This window comes from Triturus cristatus, chromosome 1_1 (assembly GCF_964204655.1).
Source record: "Triturus cristatus chromosome 1_1, aTriCri1.1, whole genome shotgun sequence".
Taxonomy (NCBI): Eukaryota; Metazoa; Chordata; class Amphibia; order Caudata; family Salamandridae; genus Triturus; species Triturus cristatus.
In genome coordinates this window covers 181,926,957-181,946,792 of record NC_140579.1, presented here as the reverse complement: position 1 = coordinate 181,946,792, position 19,836 = coordinate 181,926,957, and the positions used below count along the sequence as shown (strand labels likewise).

General features: G+C 49.6%; 1 protein-coding gene across 1 annotated transcript in view; it reads right to left on the bottom strand.

The window, feature by feature from the left end:
* The window catches only part of IPO4 (importin 4), a 3,494,625-nt gene that overhangs the window by 700,926 nt on the left and 2,773,863 nt on the right, over positions 1-19,836 (bottom strand). Inside the window, exon 23 of the mRNA XM_085624107.1 lies at positions 16,212-16,405. Coding sequence (XP_085480233.1) covers positions 16,212-16,405 — 194 coding nt within the window. The remainder of the gene's footprint in view (positions 1-16,211; positions 16,406-19,836) is intronic.

Here is a 19,836-nt window from a genome sequence, read left to right as displayed (position 1 = left end):
GGCGGAGAGTGGGCGGAGCTTCCACTGCATACTCCATTACTGCATGCTTAGCAGAGCGAGCAGAGCATGCGCGCAGTCGCTATAGGTTCGACCTAAAAACGGACAGCATTTAAAAAAGTTTTTACACTCTAGAACAAAAAAGATCCTCTGGGTTTTACAAGCAATAACAATTCAGAGCAATTTCACTCAACCATGAATAAGCCTCGGCAAAGGCAATAAATTAGATCCTTAGAAACGTTGTCAAAGAAAACTTAGGTTAAGTGTCAATACGGTAATTTAGAAGTACTTGGGGGAACCAACTCCGGCAGGGAGCAAGTCAGAGGGCCCAGCAAGGTCCACAAGCAGAGTTACCTTCACAGAAGCAGCAGTCCATCAACGCCGACACAGAGCTGAATGACTCCACTTACCGGCATACAGGGGTACTGCTCAAAAATCTTTTGGAGCCAGACTGACGCTGAATATTCAAAGGTAAGGAATATGAGGCAAGAAGTGTCTTTCGGATACGAGGCTCACAGCCTCAACCAACTCTAGGAGCCGGGCAGGGGTCACTTAAGCTTCAGGAAATTCGTGGAAACGTGGAGCTGACCCAGTTTCCGAAGGCAGTTTTACAGGAACCACCTGAAAGGGAGGTCGGGGTTTGAGGCATTTTCTCATGTCTGAAAAAAGAGAATGATGCGGAAAAGTCAAAGAGCGCTTCGAGTTCTTGGACTTCTTCTCATGGCACTTACCTGAAGAAGTCAGAGATGCGACGAGGACTGATGCACGCGACCCAGTAAGCAGTCTCGAGACCTCCCACGTGAACAAGACCTGGAGTGGGGCGGAGTAACATGGCAGGTGGCTAAGAGCTGATGGCCTGATCGCGGATGGCCTTGAAACTCATGGTCCTGCACTTTGCATACGACAGAGTCAGCCCCTCTCCAGCCACCACAGATACACCGAGTAGGGGTGGGTTTATCAGGGACATCTAAAAAACATTGCAAAAGGCTCACTAGTCAACAAAACATTGAACTAATTCAGTCAAAAAGTGACTCAGGCGTGCTTGATCGGAATCCACGCTGATGGCCCTGAAAAGGAGGAAAGGAGTTCAGCTTGCTGGAGTGGTGGCTATATAGGCACAAGTTTATCCGAAGATGGCTTGAAGTTGAAGAGGACCTAAAAATTGAGGGGACAGTGTTCAAAGTCACTTGCCAGTGACCGGTGGCCAGCAGGATGGATGACCACTGATGTCGTGTCGTTTCAGGTCGTCGATGGTGATTTGTCTCTTCGCTCACGAGGTCCAGGAGAGATCGACGATGACCAGCAGCTGGATTCGGAGGGTCCCACGACGTCTGCAGCTGATGACTGTGTCGGCAACCGGATTGGAGCCAACAAGCCTTGGCAACTGCAAGTCTCGTGTGGAATGAAGATTGACGGTGATGCAGACCAGCAAGGTCTGATGGACTTACCCAGCGAGGGTAAGTGAGGGCAGGCCCGGAGCAAACAGGAGAGCCCTTGAAGTCGATGAGAAAGTCTTCGGGTGAGTCACTAGCCAACGGGCAAGCAACCGCGAAGACGCCTTTGCAGGTAAAGTTCCACAGGAGCCCACGGTCACTCGGGACGGGGTAGGCCGCTGATTTCCGGTACCAGACCTGCTAGGGACTTGGACTACAGATGGTCCAAAGCACAAGTTCGTAGAACGTTGTTTAGGGTTTGCACTCGAAATCAGTGCACGGTTCCCTGCTATTGCTGTTCCTCGTCACTCGTGGGGTCCAGATGCCACAGCTCCGCTGGGGACTCAAAATGGCCGTCGAGAGGTCAGGAAATCTGCTTCAGGGGACGCAGGGACTTCAGACTCGGGCGGGAGCGGTGAAGTTTGCAACCGTTGATCAAAGTTACTGGTGCCTGCCAAGCAGGGGAGTCACTCCTTGACTCCAAGGGAGATTCTTCAGTCTTCCAGAGATAGTGGAACGTCGAAGGGCCAGGATTCTTCTTTGTAGAGTGTCGTCCAGGGTTAATCTGAATTGCATTGGCAATGCTTGGTATCTTATAGTGAAGATAGGGGAGGGACTAGCTCTATGACCACTCCTCTAGGAGGGTCAGGGTAGTGGGTGGTTACACCCACTTCCCTTTGTCCAGTTTCGCGCCAGAGCAGGGGCAGGTAGCCCCTGAACCGGTTTGAGCTGGCATATGCACAGAGGAGCCTACTGCTCCCCCAGTGCAGGACTTCAAAGCACTCTAAGAGTGCACCCACCCAGCTCCAATACACTAAACCCTGTCTGGGAGGTGGTGACACCTCCCTGTGACAGGATACCCTTTGTTGGGCTTCCTCCACTGCGAGTTTCGGTCAGCAGCAGGAGGGCAGCCCAGTGTCTGTACTGGTGGCATCCATTTTGTGATGCCAGGGCTCTAGAAGATTTCTACCGTTTAGTACAGTGGGTACATGTCGTCCCCTCTAGAGGGGTGGGATCATACTCCCACACCAGTTACTGGTGTGGGGGTATGATTCCAAGTTGTTTGACACCAAACACGACATGTTTTGATGCAGTCATTCCAAAGTTAGCATTTACCGCAAGGTTATAATGCACTTAAGAGTATATGGTTTAACAGCATTCACAAACAGCAGCAGAGAATAGACTCTCTGCCAGCTGCAGAGGGGTCCTGCTCATGCAGAAGCACCCCCTCACATAGTAAACCAAGCACCCTGCCCTCAGGATTGTTAGGGCCTGCAAGAGGGGTGACTGATAGGTTTATATGTGTGTGTATGGTGAGATATAGGAACCTATACCTCAGTGAGGAGTGCTAACACTACCTCACACAGGCTGCAGTAGCAGGCCTGTGGTGTCAGACTGTGAATGCTTCCCAGGGGTGGCATAATACATGCTGCAGCCCCTGGTAGGCCTGTGAAGTACCAATGCCCTAGGTACCTAAGGTACCATATACTAGGGGCTCATAAGGTACCACAGTATCCAATCACTAGTGCATCTAATATGCACACCAAGTTGTTTAGAGAGATCAGTGAGACTGGGGCCCTGACAGGGACCCAGCCAGACTATAGTCAGAAACCAGTGTATACATCAGAAAAAAAGTGGGGCAACATAAGTGCAGATCCTACTCTCCTACACCCCCCCCCCCCCAAACGCAGGGACATTAAACTAACCTTGACCAGTTGAGTCTTCATGTTCTAAGTGGAAATACCTTGAGAGTCCATCTGCATTGGCATGTTGGGTCCCAGGTCTATGTTCCACTGTATAGTCCATCCCCTGTAGGGAAATGGACCACCTGAGCAGTTTAGGATTTTCACCTTTCATCTCTTTGAGCCATAGGAGGGGCTTATGGTCAGTCTGAACTATGAAGTGAGTGCCAAACAAGTATGGCCTCAGCTTCTTCAGGGCCCACACCACAGCAAAGGCCTCCCTCTCAATAGCTGACCAGCGTTTCTCTCTAGGGGTCAGCCTTCTGCTTATGAAAGCTACTGGCTGGTCTTGACCTTCATCATTAAGTTGAGACAGTACAGCTCCCACACCCAGCTCTGAAGCATCTGTTTGAACAATGAACTTCTTTTTGTAATCTGGACTCTGAAAGATGGGGCAGTGCACATTGCCTGCTTGAGGTCATCAAATGCCTTTTGACAGCTAGCTGTCCACTGAACCTTTTTTGGCATCTTCTTGGAGGTCAGATCATTTAAGGGGGTCACTATAGATCCATATCCCTTAACAAACCTCCTGTAATACCCAGTCAGGCCCAAGAAGGCTCTCACCTGTGTCTGGGTGGTTGGAGATACCCAGTCCATTATGGTCCGGGTCTTGCTCTGCAATGGTTGAACCTGGCCTCCACCTACAAGGTGGCCCAGGTACACAACCTGACTCTGCCCTATCTGGCACTTAGTGGCTTTGATAGTGATGCCTGCTTTCTGCAGGGCCCCTAGTACATTCCTGAGGTGGACCAGGTGATCCTGCCAGGTGGAACTAAAAACAGCAATAACATCAAGATAAGCTGAGCAATAGGTTTCCATACCAGTCAGAACTTTATTCACCAACCTCTGAAATGTGGAAGGTGCATTCTTCAAACCAAAGGGCATTACCACAAAGTGATAGTGCCCACCAGGGGTCGAAAATGCTGTTTTAGCCTTGGCATCATCAGATAACTTGATTTGCCAATTGCCTGCTGTAAGGTCAAATGTACTGAGATACTTGGCTGAGGCCAAAGTGTCTATTAGTTCATCAGCCCTGGGTATTGGGTAGGCATCAGTCCTGGTGACTGCATTGAGGCCCCTGTAGTCAACACAAAACCTCATCTCTTTCTTACCACCCTGGGTGTGAGGTTTTGGGACAAGGACTACTGGGCTAGCCCAAGGGCTATCTGAGGGCTCAATAACACCTAGCTCCAACATTTTCTGGACTTCAGTCCTGAAACAATCCCTGACATGGTCAGGTTGCCTGTAGATTTTACTCTTTACAGGCAGACTGCCCCCAGTGTTCACCTCATGGGTGCACCAGGAAGTCTGACTTGGGGTCAGGCTAAACATATGTCTAAACTGCTGTAGCACTTGTCTACATTCAGTTTGTTGATGTTCAGTGAGGCTGCTTGCCAAAGCAACACCATCAACTGATCCATCATCAGGGTTCTGTGAGAGCAGGTCAGGGAGAGGGTCACTCTCCTCCTCCTGGTCCTCATCAGTTGCCATGAGCAAGCTCATGTCAGCCCTGTCCACATATGCCTTAAGTCTGTTGACATGGAGCACCCTAAGGGGGCTCCTGGAAGTGCCAAGATCTACCAAGTAGGTGACCTCTCCCTTCTTTTCAACAATTATATGGGGGCCACTCCATTTGTCCTGGAGAGCTGCTGGGGCCACAGGCTCCAACACCCACACTTTCTGGCCTGGTAAACAGTCAGGACAGCCTTTTGGTCATGCCAAGCTTTTTGTAGTTCTTGGCATGCCTCAAGGTTTTTAGTGGCCTTCTTCATATACTCTGCCATCCTGGAGCGGAGACCAAGTACATAGTCCACTACATCCTGTTTGGGAGGTTTGAGAGGTAACTCCCATCCCTCCTTCACCAGACATAATGGTCCTCTAACAGGGTGCCCAAACAGAAGTTCAAAAGGGCTGTAGCCAACCCCCTTCTGTGGAACCTACCTGTATGCAAACAGAAGGCAGGGAAGTAAAAGGTCCCATTTTCGCCTAAGCTTCTCTGGGAGTCCTTTAATCATTCCCTTTAGGGTTTTGTTGAATCTCTCAACTAACCCATTGCATTGTGGGTGATAGGGAGTAGTGAATTTGTAGTTTACACCACACTCCTTCCACATTGCAGTTCGATATCCTGACATAAAGTTAGAACCTCTGTCAGAGATGACCTCCTTAGGGAAACCCACTCTGGAGAAAACTCCAATGAGGGCTCTTGCTACCACAGGAGCTGTGGTAGTACTTAGGGGTATAGCTTCTGGATACCTGGTGGCATGATCCACTACCACCAGTATAAATCTGTGCCCAGATGCTGTTGGTGGGTCAAGGGGACCAACAATGTCAATCCCTACTCTTTCAAAGGGAACCCCCACCACAGGTAGTGGTATCAAGGGGGCCTTTGTGGTGCCACCTGTCTTGCCACTGGGTTGACAAGTGACACAGGAGCGACAAAACTCCTTGGTGTCTTCAGACATGTGTGGCCAATGAAAATGTGGTACAAGCCTGTCCCAGGTCTTGTTTTGGCCTAAGTGTCCTGCCAATGGGATATCATGTGCTAGGGTCAAGAGGAACCCCCTAAACTTCTGAGGAATTACCAACCTCCTGGTGGTTCCAGGGGTAGGATCTCTAGCCTCAGAATATAGGAGCCCCTCATCCCAATAAACCTTATGGGTCCCACTAGCACTCCCAGCAGCAGCCAGCTGTCTGAGGGGTTCAAAAGTGGGGCAGCACTGTTGCTCTTTGCTCAGATCTTCACTGGAAGGTCCCCCTGCCCCCAAGAACTCAACCTTACCAGGCTCAAGTTCCTCTGGGGCAGTTCCTTCTTCAGGCTCTGCTTCACCTCCCTCAGGAGGGGAATCTGAGATCTGAGACAGAGGGGAAGGCCCAGCCTTAACCCTAATGCTCCTCATCTTGGGTAGCATCTGGTCCATAGTTTCAGGATCCAGAGCTGGTTCAGCTTTATGCATTTTGGCGTGTGACCTGGTCATAGCAAATACCTCTGCAGGTATGCCCAACATCTCAGCATGAGTCCATAATTCTACTTCAGACCAGGCTGAAGTCTCCAGATCATTGCCCAACAAACATTCAACAGGGAGGTCTGCACTGACTACTACCGTTTTGAGGCCAGTTACCCCTCCCCAGGAGAAATTCACAACTGCCAGGCTATGGTTGGTCCTGGTGTTGCTTGCATTGGTTACCTGGTACATTTCACCCAGGATGATCTGTGTAGGGTCCACTAGGTCCTCTGCCACCATGGTGACACTAGCACCAGTGTCCCTAAATGCCAAAGCCCGTTTGCCATTTATGATAGGCTGCTGTTTGTACTTGCCCAGATTACTGGGGCTCACTAGGAAGGACATATCAAGGTCTCCCTCACAAACTAGCAATGCCTGTTTTGGTACTCTGACTAGGCCAGAGACCACATCAGAACCCATGGTCAACCCTACTACACCCTTATTCTGAGTATTACCTCCACCAATGACTGCACTAGGGGGAACAGTTGCCTTAGGGGCTGGAGTGGTGGTGGTTTGGTCTTTGGACTTTGTACAGTCAGAAGTCCAGTGCCCTTTCCGTTTACATAATTTGCACCAGGGCTTCTTTTGGCCTTTTCCCTTTGCAGATTGTGACTCCCCACCAGTTGCAGATTTTTGGGGCCCTTGTGAAGACTTCTGGTCTTTAGATTTATCCCCACCTTTATCTGAGCCTTTAGGATCTTGCTTCTTAGTGTCACCACCTTGGTTCTGGTTTTTCTGCCTCACCCTGGTTCTGACCCATTTGTCTGCCTTCTTTCCCAATTCTTGGGAAGAGGTCAGATCAGAGTCTACCAGGTACTGCTGCAACAACTGGTTCTGGCAATTATTAAGGATCTGTTCTCTCATTATAAGATTATACAATCCCTTAAAGTCAGTTACTCTACTACCAACCAGCCAGCCTTCTAGAGCCTTGGTTGCACAATCAACAAAGTCAGTCCAATCCTGAGTCTGTGCTTTCTGGGTGTCTCTGAACTTCAACCTGTACTGTTCAGTGGTTAAGCCAAACCCATCTATCAAAGCACTCTTCAGGGCTTCATAATCATTAGCATCGTCTTCTCTAACAGTGAGGAGCTTGTCTCTACCTTTATCTGAAAAGGAGAGCCACAAGATTGCTGCCCACTGTGTCTGGGGGATCTGTTGAACTTTACAGGCCCTCTCCATAGCAGTTATCCATTTGTGGATATCATCCCCACTCTGGTAGGGAGGAACAACCTTGGACATGTTCCTATGGTCTGGAATGTAATCTCTGCCTCTAGGGACACTGTTGCTGCCACCAGGGGTATCTAACCCCTCCTTCTTAGAAGCTCTTTGGAGCTCGAAGGCTTCCCTATCTAAGGCCAATTGCCTGGTTCTGAGGGCAAGCCTAGCTTCCTCATACTGGAGCATCTTGAACCTTCTGTTAGAGGAGGACTCCCTGGGATAGGTGAAGTTCCTCTGTGGAACAGATTCTCTTCCAGAGTGGTATGAATGGTCAGAGTCCCTGGAGAGGGACCTAGGCCTTTCTCCCACTTTGTCAGTTCTCTTAGGGAGAATTCCTCTGTTCTTTTCAGACCCTTCTGGGCCTGGCACTTCAATCACAGACTCCAGGTCATCTTGATTTTCATCATCAGACCCAGAGCCTATGGCTGACCCACTCCCTGATGCAGACCCACTAGCTCCTAGAGCTTGTCTCAGGTCATCTGCTACTAACAGATCTATCAGGTGTTGTGATGAGGGACTCCTGCCCACCCTCAGTTGTCTTTCAAAGCATAAGGCCTTCAGTTCAGTGTAGGCTATATCTTTGTACTGAGATGGGGTGGACCCACTGGCTCCACCTTGGTGAGACATACTAGTGTTGTGCAGTGTTGTACTACCTACACTAGTTGAGGCCTACTGGACCTAGCTTGAGCTGTAGCAAGGGTGTGCTTATCCCTTCACAAACAGCTCTAAGTTCAGTAGAACTTATTGATACTAGCTTGACTTTATATGTACCTTTAGTACCTTTAGTGGTTTTCAGTTAGTAATTCAAATAGAGATTTTCTGGTAAAACAATGGCAAGCTGGAATCCCACACGCTGCCCACCAATGTGAGAAGTTGGCCTGGCATATGCTGGTCACTAGTTATAGTGGCCACCTTGCACCAGTCCAATTCGACTCTTGGTAGATAGGTTTAAAGACAACCTTTTAAAGAAAGCTATCCTAGTGGTAGCTGTGGAGAGCAGCCTTCAGGCTAAGTCTATGAGGAATGTAAAGCAGCTTGTTTTACCTTATAATCTCTTGAATTACCAAATGAAAAGGACACCACACAGGTATATATATCAAATATATATGTATTTATTCTTAGATACACTCTACTAATCTCTTTATGAGATTAGAACCCAGATACACATTCAAATGTCAACACTTCTCAATAAATTAAGCACAAATATGGCTGGAGCCCTAGGGGCGTACCAGACCATATACTAAGAAAATGGTTTAACAAACGCGACTTGCAAAATGAAAAGGCCTAGGGCCTTGGGAATCGCTGGGGCTTCACTTCTGCAGTGTTAGCAGGTAAGTAATCAGCCCACGGGAGACGCGTGCAGTGTCTAAACACAGCCGTGGGTTTCCTATTGGTTTCAATGGCACAAGTCGTGGTTTGTATTTTAAAGTTTTAGGGCACTTCGAAGAAGTCAACAAGCAAGCCACTTCCAGGGTAAGTATTTCGAGGGCCAACACACACTTGGTCACCGGAGTGCATGAGTTACCTCACCCACGGAAGCCGGGTGCATAGGTGTCTTTTGGTGTTGGGTCGCGATGCTGTTTTCAATGGAAATCACTGAAGACTTGCTGCTTGAGACGACTGAAGAGGTGTCCGCTGGAATCCGAAGATGGATTGAAGTTGAAGAGGACCTGAAAATTGAGGGGACAGTGTTCAAAGTCACTTGCCAGTGACCGGTGGCCAGCAGGATGGATGACCACTGATGTCGCGTCGTTTCAGGTCGTCGATGGTGATTTGTCTCTTCGCTCACGAGGTCCAGGAGAGATCGACGATGACCAGCAGCTGGATTCGGAGGGTCCCACGACGTCTGCAGCTGATGACGGTGTCGGCAACCGGATTGGAGCCAACAAGCCTTGGCAACTGCAAGTCTCGTGTGGAATGAAGATTGACGGTGATGCAGACCAGCAAGGTCTGATGGACTTACCCAGCAAGGGTACGTGAGGGCAGGCCCGGAGCAACCAGGAGAGCCCTTGAAGTCGATGAGAAAGTCTTCGGGTGAGTCACTAGCCAACGGGCAAGCAACCGCGAAGACGCCTTTGCAGGTAAAGTTCCACAGGAGCCCACGGTCACTCGGGACGGGGTAGGTCGCTGATTTTCGGTACCAGACCTGCTAGGGACTTGGACAACAGATGGTCCAAAGCACAAGTTCGTAGAACGTTGTTTAGGGTTTGCACTCGAAATCAGTGCACGGTTACCTGGTATTGCTGTTCCTCGTCACTCGTGGGGTCCAGATGCCACAGCTTTGCTGGGGACTCAAAATGGCCGTCGAGAGGTCAGGAAATCCGCTTCAGGGGACGCAGGGACTTCGGACTCCGGCGGGAGCGGTGAAGTTTGCAACCGTTGATCAAAGTTACTGGTGCCTGCCAAGCAGGGGAGTCACTCCTTGACTCCAAGGGAGATTGTTCAGTCTTCCAGAGATAGTGGAACGTCGAAGGGCCAGGATTCTTCTTTGTAGAGCGTCGTCCAGGGTTAATCTGAATTGCATTGGCAATGCTTGGTATCTTATAGTGAAGATAGGGGAGGGACTAGCTCTATGACCACTCCTCTAGGAGGGTCAGGGTAGTGGGTGGTTACACCCACTTCCCTTTGTCCAGTTTCGCGCCAGAGCAGGGGCAGGTAGCCCCTGAACCGGTTTGAGCTGGCATATGCACAGAGGAGCCTACTGCTCCCCCAGTGCAGGACTTCAAAGCACTCTAAGAGTGCACCCACCCAGCTCCAATACACTAAATCCTGTCTGGGAGGTGGTGACACCTCCCTGTGACAGGATACCCTTTGTTGGGCTTCCTCCACTGCGAGTTTCGGTCAGCAGCAGGAGGGCAGCCCAGTGTCTGTGCTGGTGGCATCCATTTTGTGATGCCAGGGCTCTAGAAGATTTCTACCGTTTAGTTCAGTGGGTACATGTCGTCCCCTCTAGAAGGGTGGGATCCTACTCCCACACCAGTTACTGGTGTGGGGGTATGATTCCAAGTTGTTTGACACCAAACACAACATGTTTTGATGCAGTCATTCCAAAGTTAGGATTTACCGCGAGGTTATAACGCACTTAAGAGTATATGGTTTAACCGCATCCACAAACAGCAGCAGAGAATAGACTCTGCCAGCTGCAGAGAGGTCCTGCTCATGAAGAAGCACCCCCTCACATAGTAAACCAAGCAGCCTGCCCTCAGGATTGTTAGGGCCTGCAAGAGGGGTGACTGATAGGTTTATATGTGTGTGTGTGGTGAGATATAGGAACCTATACCTCAGTGAGGAGTGCTAACACTACCTCACACAGGCTGCAGTAGCAGGCCTGTGGTGTCAGATTGTGAATGCTTCCCAGGGGTGGCATAATACATGCTGCAGCCCCTGGTAGGCCTGTGAAGTACCAATGCCCTAGGTACCTAAGGCACCATATACTAGGGGCTCATAAGGTACCACAGTATCCAATCACTAGTGCATCTAATATGCACACCAAGTTGTTTAGAGAGATCAGTGAGACTGGGACCCTGATTAGCAGGGACCCAGCCAGACTATAGTCAGAAACCAGTGTATACGTCAGAAACCAGTGTATACATCAGAAAAAAAGTGGGGCAACATAAGTGCAGATCCAACTCTCCTACAGCGGTCCATGGTGGCAAGAAACTCTTGCACCTGTTCAGGAGTCGCCGACAGACCCGGGTAAGGCGGGTAGGCCGCGGGACTCCCAGCTTCCAAAGGAGCCGCAGGGGCAGAGCCCGTCCCCCTCGACCGCATCCGAGGACAGATGGGGGGAGGTCGGAGAGCGAACACGCTTCTTCGACTTCTTTTTATGACGTCGCTTATCGGAATCCGAGGGCGAAGACTTGGAGCCCGAGGAACGACGATTGCGGCCCCGCGAGCGATCCCGGGAACGGTTCCTGTATCTGGAACGGCACTGGGACGAGTGCCGGACCTCCAGCAGCTTCCGGCGCCGCTCCCTCAAGGCCTTCTGGGCCATGGCCCGATAGTCCCGGCAGGACCGGGAGTCGTGGTCGGTCTCCAGGCAGTAGAGGCAAACATCGTGGGGGTCCGCCACCGACATATTGCGACGGCAGGCCCCACAAGACTTAAATCGAGGCTTCCCTACGTACACCAGGAGAAAAAAAGGGGGGGGGGGAAGAGACAAAAAGTCTCAAAGAGTAGTCAAAAAGTGACTAAGGTACGGATCTGCGCTTGCAGAGGCGGAAAAAGAAAGAATTGACGTCAGCGCGCATGTGTGGCGCCTAAGTAGTCTCTGTGACGTCATCTCGGTGCTTACGACGCCAGTGACGAACACGGAGCCACAGGACGCCACCTACTGACGCACAACGGTACTGCTAGCAAAACTTTCAAGATCCAGTCTGACGCCTGGGGATTATTCTAAGGTAAGGAATCTATCATTTAACGTGTCTCTTTCAGATACACAAATTACTTACTTGTGTAACGATATATCTGTAAGAGAAATTAGTTAGTGATAGATTCCTTACCTTAAAATATCCCCAGGTGTCAGACTGGATCCGGAAAGTTTTCGTCAGCAGTACCCCTGAGCGTCGGTAGGCGTCGTCGTGTGGCTCCGCGTATGTCGGTGGTGTGCCGCCTTGGAAACTCCAACGTGCAGAACTGCTGACATTGCGTGTTCTTTTCGGTGGGAAATAGATCTAACCAAGGTTCTTCCCACTACTGAAAGAGACCTTGCACCACCTCTGAGTGAAGACGCCATTCATGATCCAACATGCACCTGCGGCTGAGTTCGTCTGCCCTGGCGTTCAGGGTACCTGCCAGGTGTTGAACCACCAAGGAAATGCCTTGACGCTCCAGCCATGTCCAGAGACGTAGAGCCTCCTGACATAGGATCCACGACCCCACCCCGCCCTGCTTGTTGCAGTACCACATGACGATGGTGTTGTCTGTGAACACCCGCACTACTCTCCACGGAACGGAATGCTTTTAGTGCAAGTAGGATCGCCCTGAGCTCCAAAAGGTTGATATGGAGCTTGGACCCTGCCAGAGACCAGAGGCCTCTGATCTCCACCACTCCCATGTGCCGCCCCATCCCAGGAGGGACGCGTCCATCACTACTGTGTGCTCCGGTTGGGGAAGGGAGAGGGATCTGCCGCTGACCCAATGCTGGTTCGTGAGCCACCACTGCAAGTCCTGTGCAGTGCCCTCCGAGATCTGGACGTAGTCGGACAGGTTTCCCCGATGCTGCGTCCACTGGAACTTCAGGTCCCACTGCAGAACCCGCATATGCCATCTGGCATGATAGATCAGCAGGATGCAGGAGGCCATGAGGCCCAGCAGCCTCAGGGTCTTCCTGATCGAAACCCAGGACCAGGACCGAAAAATCGGACTCATAGCCCGAATGTCCCGGACTCGCTGTTCGGGAGGATAAACCCGAAACTGCGCCGTATCCAGAACCACTCCGATGAAGAGGAGATTCTGAGAGGGAATCAGGTGCAACTTCGGCACGTTGATGGAAAACACCAGCAAATGCAGGAGGTCGGCCATAGTCTGGAGGTGGGAGACGACTGCCTGGGGTGAGCCCGCCTTCAACAGCTAGTCGTCGAGATAGGGGAAGACTGAAACCCCTGATCTGTGCAGATGAGCTGCGACCACCGCCATCACTTTCGTGATCACTCAAGGGGTGCTGGTAAGGCCGAAAGGGAGCACGGTGAACTGAAAGTGCTCGTGGCCCACCATGAACCGTAGGTTACGCTGGTGGGCTGGCAGGATGGGGATATGAAAATAAGCATCCTGCAAGTCCAACGCTACCAGCCAGTCTTGGTGGTCTAGGGCAGACAAGACCCGAGCAAGCGTGAGCATCTTGAACTTCTCCTTCCGGAGGAAGCAATTGACGTTCCGGAGGTCTAAGATAAGGCGCAGACCTTTATCCTTCTTTGGAACCAAGAAGTAGTGGGAGTAACAACCACGACCTACTTCTGGCGTCGGAAGGTGCTCTATGGCCCCCTCGGCCAAGAGGGCAGCAACTTCCTGCTGGAGAAGTGCCAAGTGATCCCCCGACATGCGGTGGTACTGAGGTGGCATGGCTGGAGGGGTAGACTCGAAGGGGAGGGAGTAGCCCCTTCGGACTATCTGCAGAACCCACCTGTCCGAAGTGATGGTGCGCCAGTGGGGGAGGTGATGGCGAATCCTTCCTCCCACTGGCATCTGGTGGGCCTGAAACACCAGACTAGGAAGGTTTTGAGGCGGCGGTGGCAGGAGCGGTGGTGGATTGACCTGCCCGCTGTCCTCGATACCCACGTCGGGTCCCACATCCGCAGCTGCGCGGAGACCTCGGCTGCGCAGGCATGCGGGCCGGAAATGAACGAGACTGGGCGACTTGACCCTGACCTCGAAAGGAGCGAAAAGCGGACTTCCGAGGGAGTGCGTGTGGTGGCGAAACCCAAGGACTGGGCGTTAGCCTGAGTGTCCTTAAAGCGTTCCAGGGTGATATCCACCTGATCACCAAAGAGACGTGTGCCATCAAAGGGCATGTCCAACAGTGTTCTGAACATCCCCGGAGAAGCCAGTTGTTCTTAGCCAAGCGGAACGACGGAGCGCCACGGTTGAGAAAGTGCCCTGCCAAGTGAATCGGTCTTGTCAAGGCCACAACGGATAGTCAATTTAGCAGCATCTCTGCCCTCGGTAATGGCCTGGGACAGCACCTGTGCCACCGTTTCCCACACAGAATGTGAATAGGGGCCCAACAGGCACGCAGTATTCACCGCCCGCAACCCGGAACTGGTAGAAGTGAAAATCTTTTCCCCAAACTGTTCCAGTTTCTTAGATTCCTTGTCTGGAGGGGCAGAAGGGAATGCGCTCGGCGAGGCAGAGGCCTGGTCAACCAGACTCTGAGGCGTCGGGTGTTAAGTGAGAAAGCTGGGGTCGCCCGGCGCCGGGCGATGGCGGCACGCCACACCCTTATCCACAGGAGCCCGTGTTGGGTTTGTTCCAGGTACTCAACAGAACGTCAGTAAGTACCTTGTTGAAAGGCAGCAGCAACTCCGCAGAGGAGGACGCTGGCTGCAGTACCTCAGTCAGGAGATTGGTCTCGATAGGTACAGAAAGGAGCTCGAGGTTAAGAGCCTTAGCCGCCCTAGGCAACACCACAGGAAAAGTCCCAACCTCCTCCATAGCCACGAAGAGGGGACAGTGTACCAGGATGTGGAGAGAAATCCAGATCCACTGGACCTTCCGTATCACCTTCCCATTCTGCCTCATCCTCGCATTGACCCCTCCCAGTACTCCCCTTCGTCCACCGGTTGTCGAAGAGGCCGGTAAGGATGAGGTGACTGGGGAATGGAATAAACTCTCCACCCAGAAACGGAACCGGGGAGGTGGGAGGGTTGGGGGGAGGGGGAAATAAACCACTACCTGTTCTGCGCCGTCTGGCGACGCCCCCGGCACTGTAGGGTATCGTGCCGGCGTAGCTGGGGCCAAGGGCTGCGGCACAGGGGCAGACCCACCCAACAGGTCCACGGGGCCCTAAGGCACTCCGGAGGGACCAGATGGGCCAAACAAATGGCTCATGGCCGACAGGAAGGCCTGTATTTCGTCCAGAGCGGCGAGCGGAGCCGCAGGGCAGTGACCGCCCGCCCCCTCCACCGCGTCCTGCGACCGGTGAGGAGTAGACAAAGAGTGACACACCTTCTTTGACTTTTTATGGCGCCGTGACTTACCTGTCCCCCGAGTCTGACGAGCGATGGTGATGGCTCCGCGACCGGGCCCTCGACCTCCAACGGGAGCGGGACCTCGACTGGCGTGGAACCGATTGCCGGACCTCCAATAACTTTCGGGAACACTCCCGCAAAGCATTCTGCGCCATGGCCCGACAATCAGGGCATGACTCGGGGTCATGGGCATGCCCTAAGCAGAAGAGACACGTCGTGCGGGTCCACTACCAACACGTTCCGACGGCAGGTCCTACAGGACTTAAACCAGGTCCTACAGGACTTAAACCCGGGCATCCCTACTGCACCAGCAGTCGAGTACTCGACAAGACAAGAGAAACAAGTTCTCTGACACCAAGTTAAAATATTAACTAGGGGTACCGCTCTCTCTCGGATCTGCGCTTGCTGGTGCGGAAAAAGGAAGAACGGACGTCAGCGTGCGTGGGCGTGTCTAAGTAGCTCCGACTACGTCATCTCAGTGGCTACGATGCCACCGACGTACGTGGAGCCGCACGACGACGCCTACCGATGCGCAGGGGTATTGCTGATGAAAACTTTCCGGATCCAGTCTGACGCCTGGGGATATTCTAAGGTAAGGAATATATCACTAACTTGTCTCTTTCAGATAAGCCATTTAAGAATTAAAGGTCTGCTGCATGCATCTGACTATATCGAACATCTCTTATAAATGCAGCAACTTAGACTTTTAAGCTTTTCAAAGTGCTACGTCATCTGATCTCCAGCAGTCTCTCACTGTTAGATGTAATGTGTCAGAAACAGAAGAATAAGAGCAAAAGGTAATGTGTAGAGTGTAAAGGAAAAGTGTAAAGGAAGAAAAGTAATAAGAGAGAAATGATAGTGGAAATAATTATGGAGCAGATGTAAAGATAAATGGAGCGAGAGAAAGATGAAGTGAAGAGAGAGGAAAGTAGTGAGTGGTAGTTGATTGAGGAAAGTGAATATAGATAGGCAAATGGTTGTACAAAGAGAGAGAACCAGATTATTTGACAACAAATTAATGAGAACACAAAGCATGGATGGGAAAAAAGGAAGAGATATGGAGAAAGAATGGAACTATAAGTGTATAAGACAATAGAAGGGAAAAACTATAGACAGCATTGCAGACAATCTCACCTTTTTCTGAAGCACTTCCCGAATGACATTGCAAATCTCTGCAAGACGCCCTGCCTCTCGGACGATGTCACCTTCCCCCTCCTTCAACATCTCATTCATGGACTCCAGGATACTCATCACTACCAGTCGCTCCTTGTCCTCACGGACAGCCTTGAAATAGGCAGGGAAAACAACAGACAGCATCTTCTCGAGTGCTTGGAAGAGAGAAAGAACGGTCAGAAATCTTTAAGCAAACAATAACATATAATAAGAAAGAGAAGGGGTTTGAAACACCACAGCTTATGGTTTTCTAATATCTTTCAAGAACAACATGGTAGACATCACAGAAGCAACGCAGAGACTGTAGAGGTGACAACATCCTGGAGTGAAGTAATGAAACACTAAAGACACAGAGTAGACAATAAAGAAGTTACTTACCTATGATAACATTCTTTCTGATGTATACGACAGCAATTACAGATTCCTTGCATGAACTTTTTCTTCAGGTGCCAAACAGGATCCTGAAATTTTGAAAGCAATACAACTTTGCTGGAACAAGGAGGTGCTAAACAACGTTAGTTATGCATGCAGAGAAACCATATATGGGGTAAAAGTCCAATATATGGTGTGACCAGTCACTGACATCTGTTCGGTCTTTTTTAGAACATGAAGGTCTGAGCCAAATAAAAAAGACAAGGAACACAGTCATCTATAGAGGAAGCAGTGTGCAACAAGAAACCTACATGAGCTCTCTCATTCATTAGAAAGAATGTTATTGAATGATAACTCCGGCAAATCCATTGTATGAACCACTACCATAGCAATGCTGGAAGGTGGGAGTTGGTGAATAACATTTCATGACACTAGAAAATGGGGAAATTGTGCTCAGTATTGCGCATCCAGGCAAGAATACCAGGTCAAGGAATTCAACTGTGCCTCTTAGCTACCTAACAAATGGTCTGAACAGCCACAAAATGCTTTCCCTCTGAAGGTGTGTGCTGGTACTTCCTTAGGAGGGCCTTTAAGCAGCCAGTTTGTAGTGATGCTTGCTACAAAGTGAAATCTATCTTGAGAATATGTGCATCCTTTCAACATTCACTGCAGGGAATCTATGAACAGTATGCCATAAATGTTGCTTTCTGCAAATTAATGTATGTAGCAACTAAAGGTCTCCCAAGGGCCAAGACTCACTTCCACCTTAGAAGAATGTTGAATAAGGACAAAAGCTGTAAAAAAAAGTGTCATGTGTGAAATTTGGACACTAACTTTGGTAAAAATGAAAAGTTTACTTGAAGAGTCACTCCTTTGGAAACACTATGGAGGGATCAGTGGACTGTGCTTACAGCTCTCTCATCCTACTGACTAGGGGTGCAAAGGGATCACCAGTGTGTCTGTAGCCTTACATGTGACTGGGATGTGGATCCTGCTTGCATTTTGACAATAAGAAAGGAACAAGGATATCAGCCTCATCATCTTCATTATGATCCCCAAGAGCGAAGACTCTTACCAGAAGCCCAAAGCTTTGTACCCTAACCCAAAAAGGTCAAGAAATCTAAAAAATGTTTCCAAACTCACTAATCATGGCTAGCGGACAAACACTTAAACTAGCTGAGGTTCTCTGAGGAGTTTGTTTTTGCTGCCTTAAAATATTAAGTCTCTGGCATCTCGGCTGGCATAGACAACACTGGATCATATGTCAGCAACCGCATTGAAACTGGAGCAACCCACCTTATTAGCGGAGGCAGCGTAGGAAGGACTATGACACTTAAGGATGGTGAGATTAGGATCAAAATCTCTGATGCCACACTGGAGTCAATGACTTAGCAGGGACCATAAAAATGGCCATCACCACTTCTGGAAGGCTTTGATTTACTACTCGGATACACCAGGGGGAAGAAAATATATCTGCTAGAACTGTTTCAGGAGAGTAAGACTGTTTTTGGCCCTCCTAGGCTCTTTTCCTTGCAACTGCATGGCAAGCAGGAGGAGGTTCTCGTAATTTTGTGGTGTCTGGGGTACCTTGTGGAACTATTTGGGGAGAATATCCTGAATATATTGGGAATCCAGGATATTCATTCAGAGGCCAGGTGAGCATAAGTTGTCACACAACACCTGATCACTTGTTGGCTATATATGTGTTTTAATGAGGAAGGGGTAAACCTCACATAAACAGGATAAAATTCCAACTTACTTTAAAATATGAAGCCTGCAGCCTTTTTATGGTCACAGAACTTCTCGGTGATTTGCAATATGGATTAGTTACTTAACAGTAATCCTAGTTCTCATCCAGGGGTATACTCAAAGTCATAATCTATGAATAATCCCCGCCCACGTGCGGGATCCCGGAGCATATAGAAAATACATATACATACATATATATGCATATGTGAAAACATATACATGCAGCCTAAAAATGTTTCAAACATGGCAATGCTGTAAATTACATAGGTTTGCATTGTAGTGCCCCCTAACCCATAAGGAAACAAGCATTTGCAATGCACTAGGTCTCGCATTTGCGAGAGTTTGAGCTATTGGCATTGTAGATGGCAATACCTTTTATTTATGTGTTTTGAAAACCTGAAAGTGGTGCGTAAATAAGCACTTTGTACTTGTAGTCCTTGCTTATGACAAGCAAGTCTGTCAGTAAACGAGGCGCAGTTACTGCCAGCCTTGGTTCTCCTAAGCAACGACTATAATTAGAAAAGTGCGTGTTTACGACCGCTTGCAAGTTTTTAAACATACATAAAAGGCATCGTCATTTTCAATGCCAAAAGCTCAAACTCTCACAAATGCGAGACCTATTGCGTTGCAAATGCTCGATTTTTTAATAAATGCAATTTGGGCTTGATATAACCTAAAACATATTCTGGAATTATGCTATGATTGAACCACTCAGAATAATGTGCTGCATGACCAAACACTTATAAGGTCCTAAAAGCGAGACCTATTGGCTATGCCAATGCTTGTTTTGTTATTGAACCAGCTGTAGCATCTGTAATGGCACTGCCCTGCACTGGTCATAAGTGATTATCACTAGCAAACAGAAGAGCTTTCTGGTTCTAGTCACCAGGTCGCTCTGGATATTGTCTATGGGGGTCTAAGCAGTGCACTGTAAGCACATTATGATTGAGCTGCTCATCATATCTGGGGAATGTAATCTTTTCTTGCGGTTCAGGCACGTATGGATCCGCCTTAAACTGGATTTTTTTCAAGGTTTTCTTTTTTACATAGAATAACTTATTATTATACAGCCATATTACACTAAGGAAAGCATGTTCACTGAACAGATATTGAAACGTGTGTTCCACGCGCCATTAAAATAACTGGAGCGTGCAAGAGTGCGCATTGGGGCACTTGTGTGTGCTATATGTCATGAACGACGTACAGGAAGCGCAACTGCCTATGGTAGGACATCACATTCCACTAACCTAATAGGGGCCATCAGGAAAGGTTGTGAAAGAATGGGGGAGAAAGGAGAACGAACGAGACAGACAGATATATACACACACACACACACACACACACACACACACACACACACACACACACTTGAAGGAATGACTTTAAAGATTGCATTAATTAGATACAGGAAACAACATTTAACTAACTGCATTCGCCTCTCGAGTCTCGTGTGCGGCCAAACCGG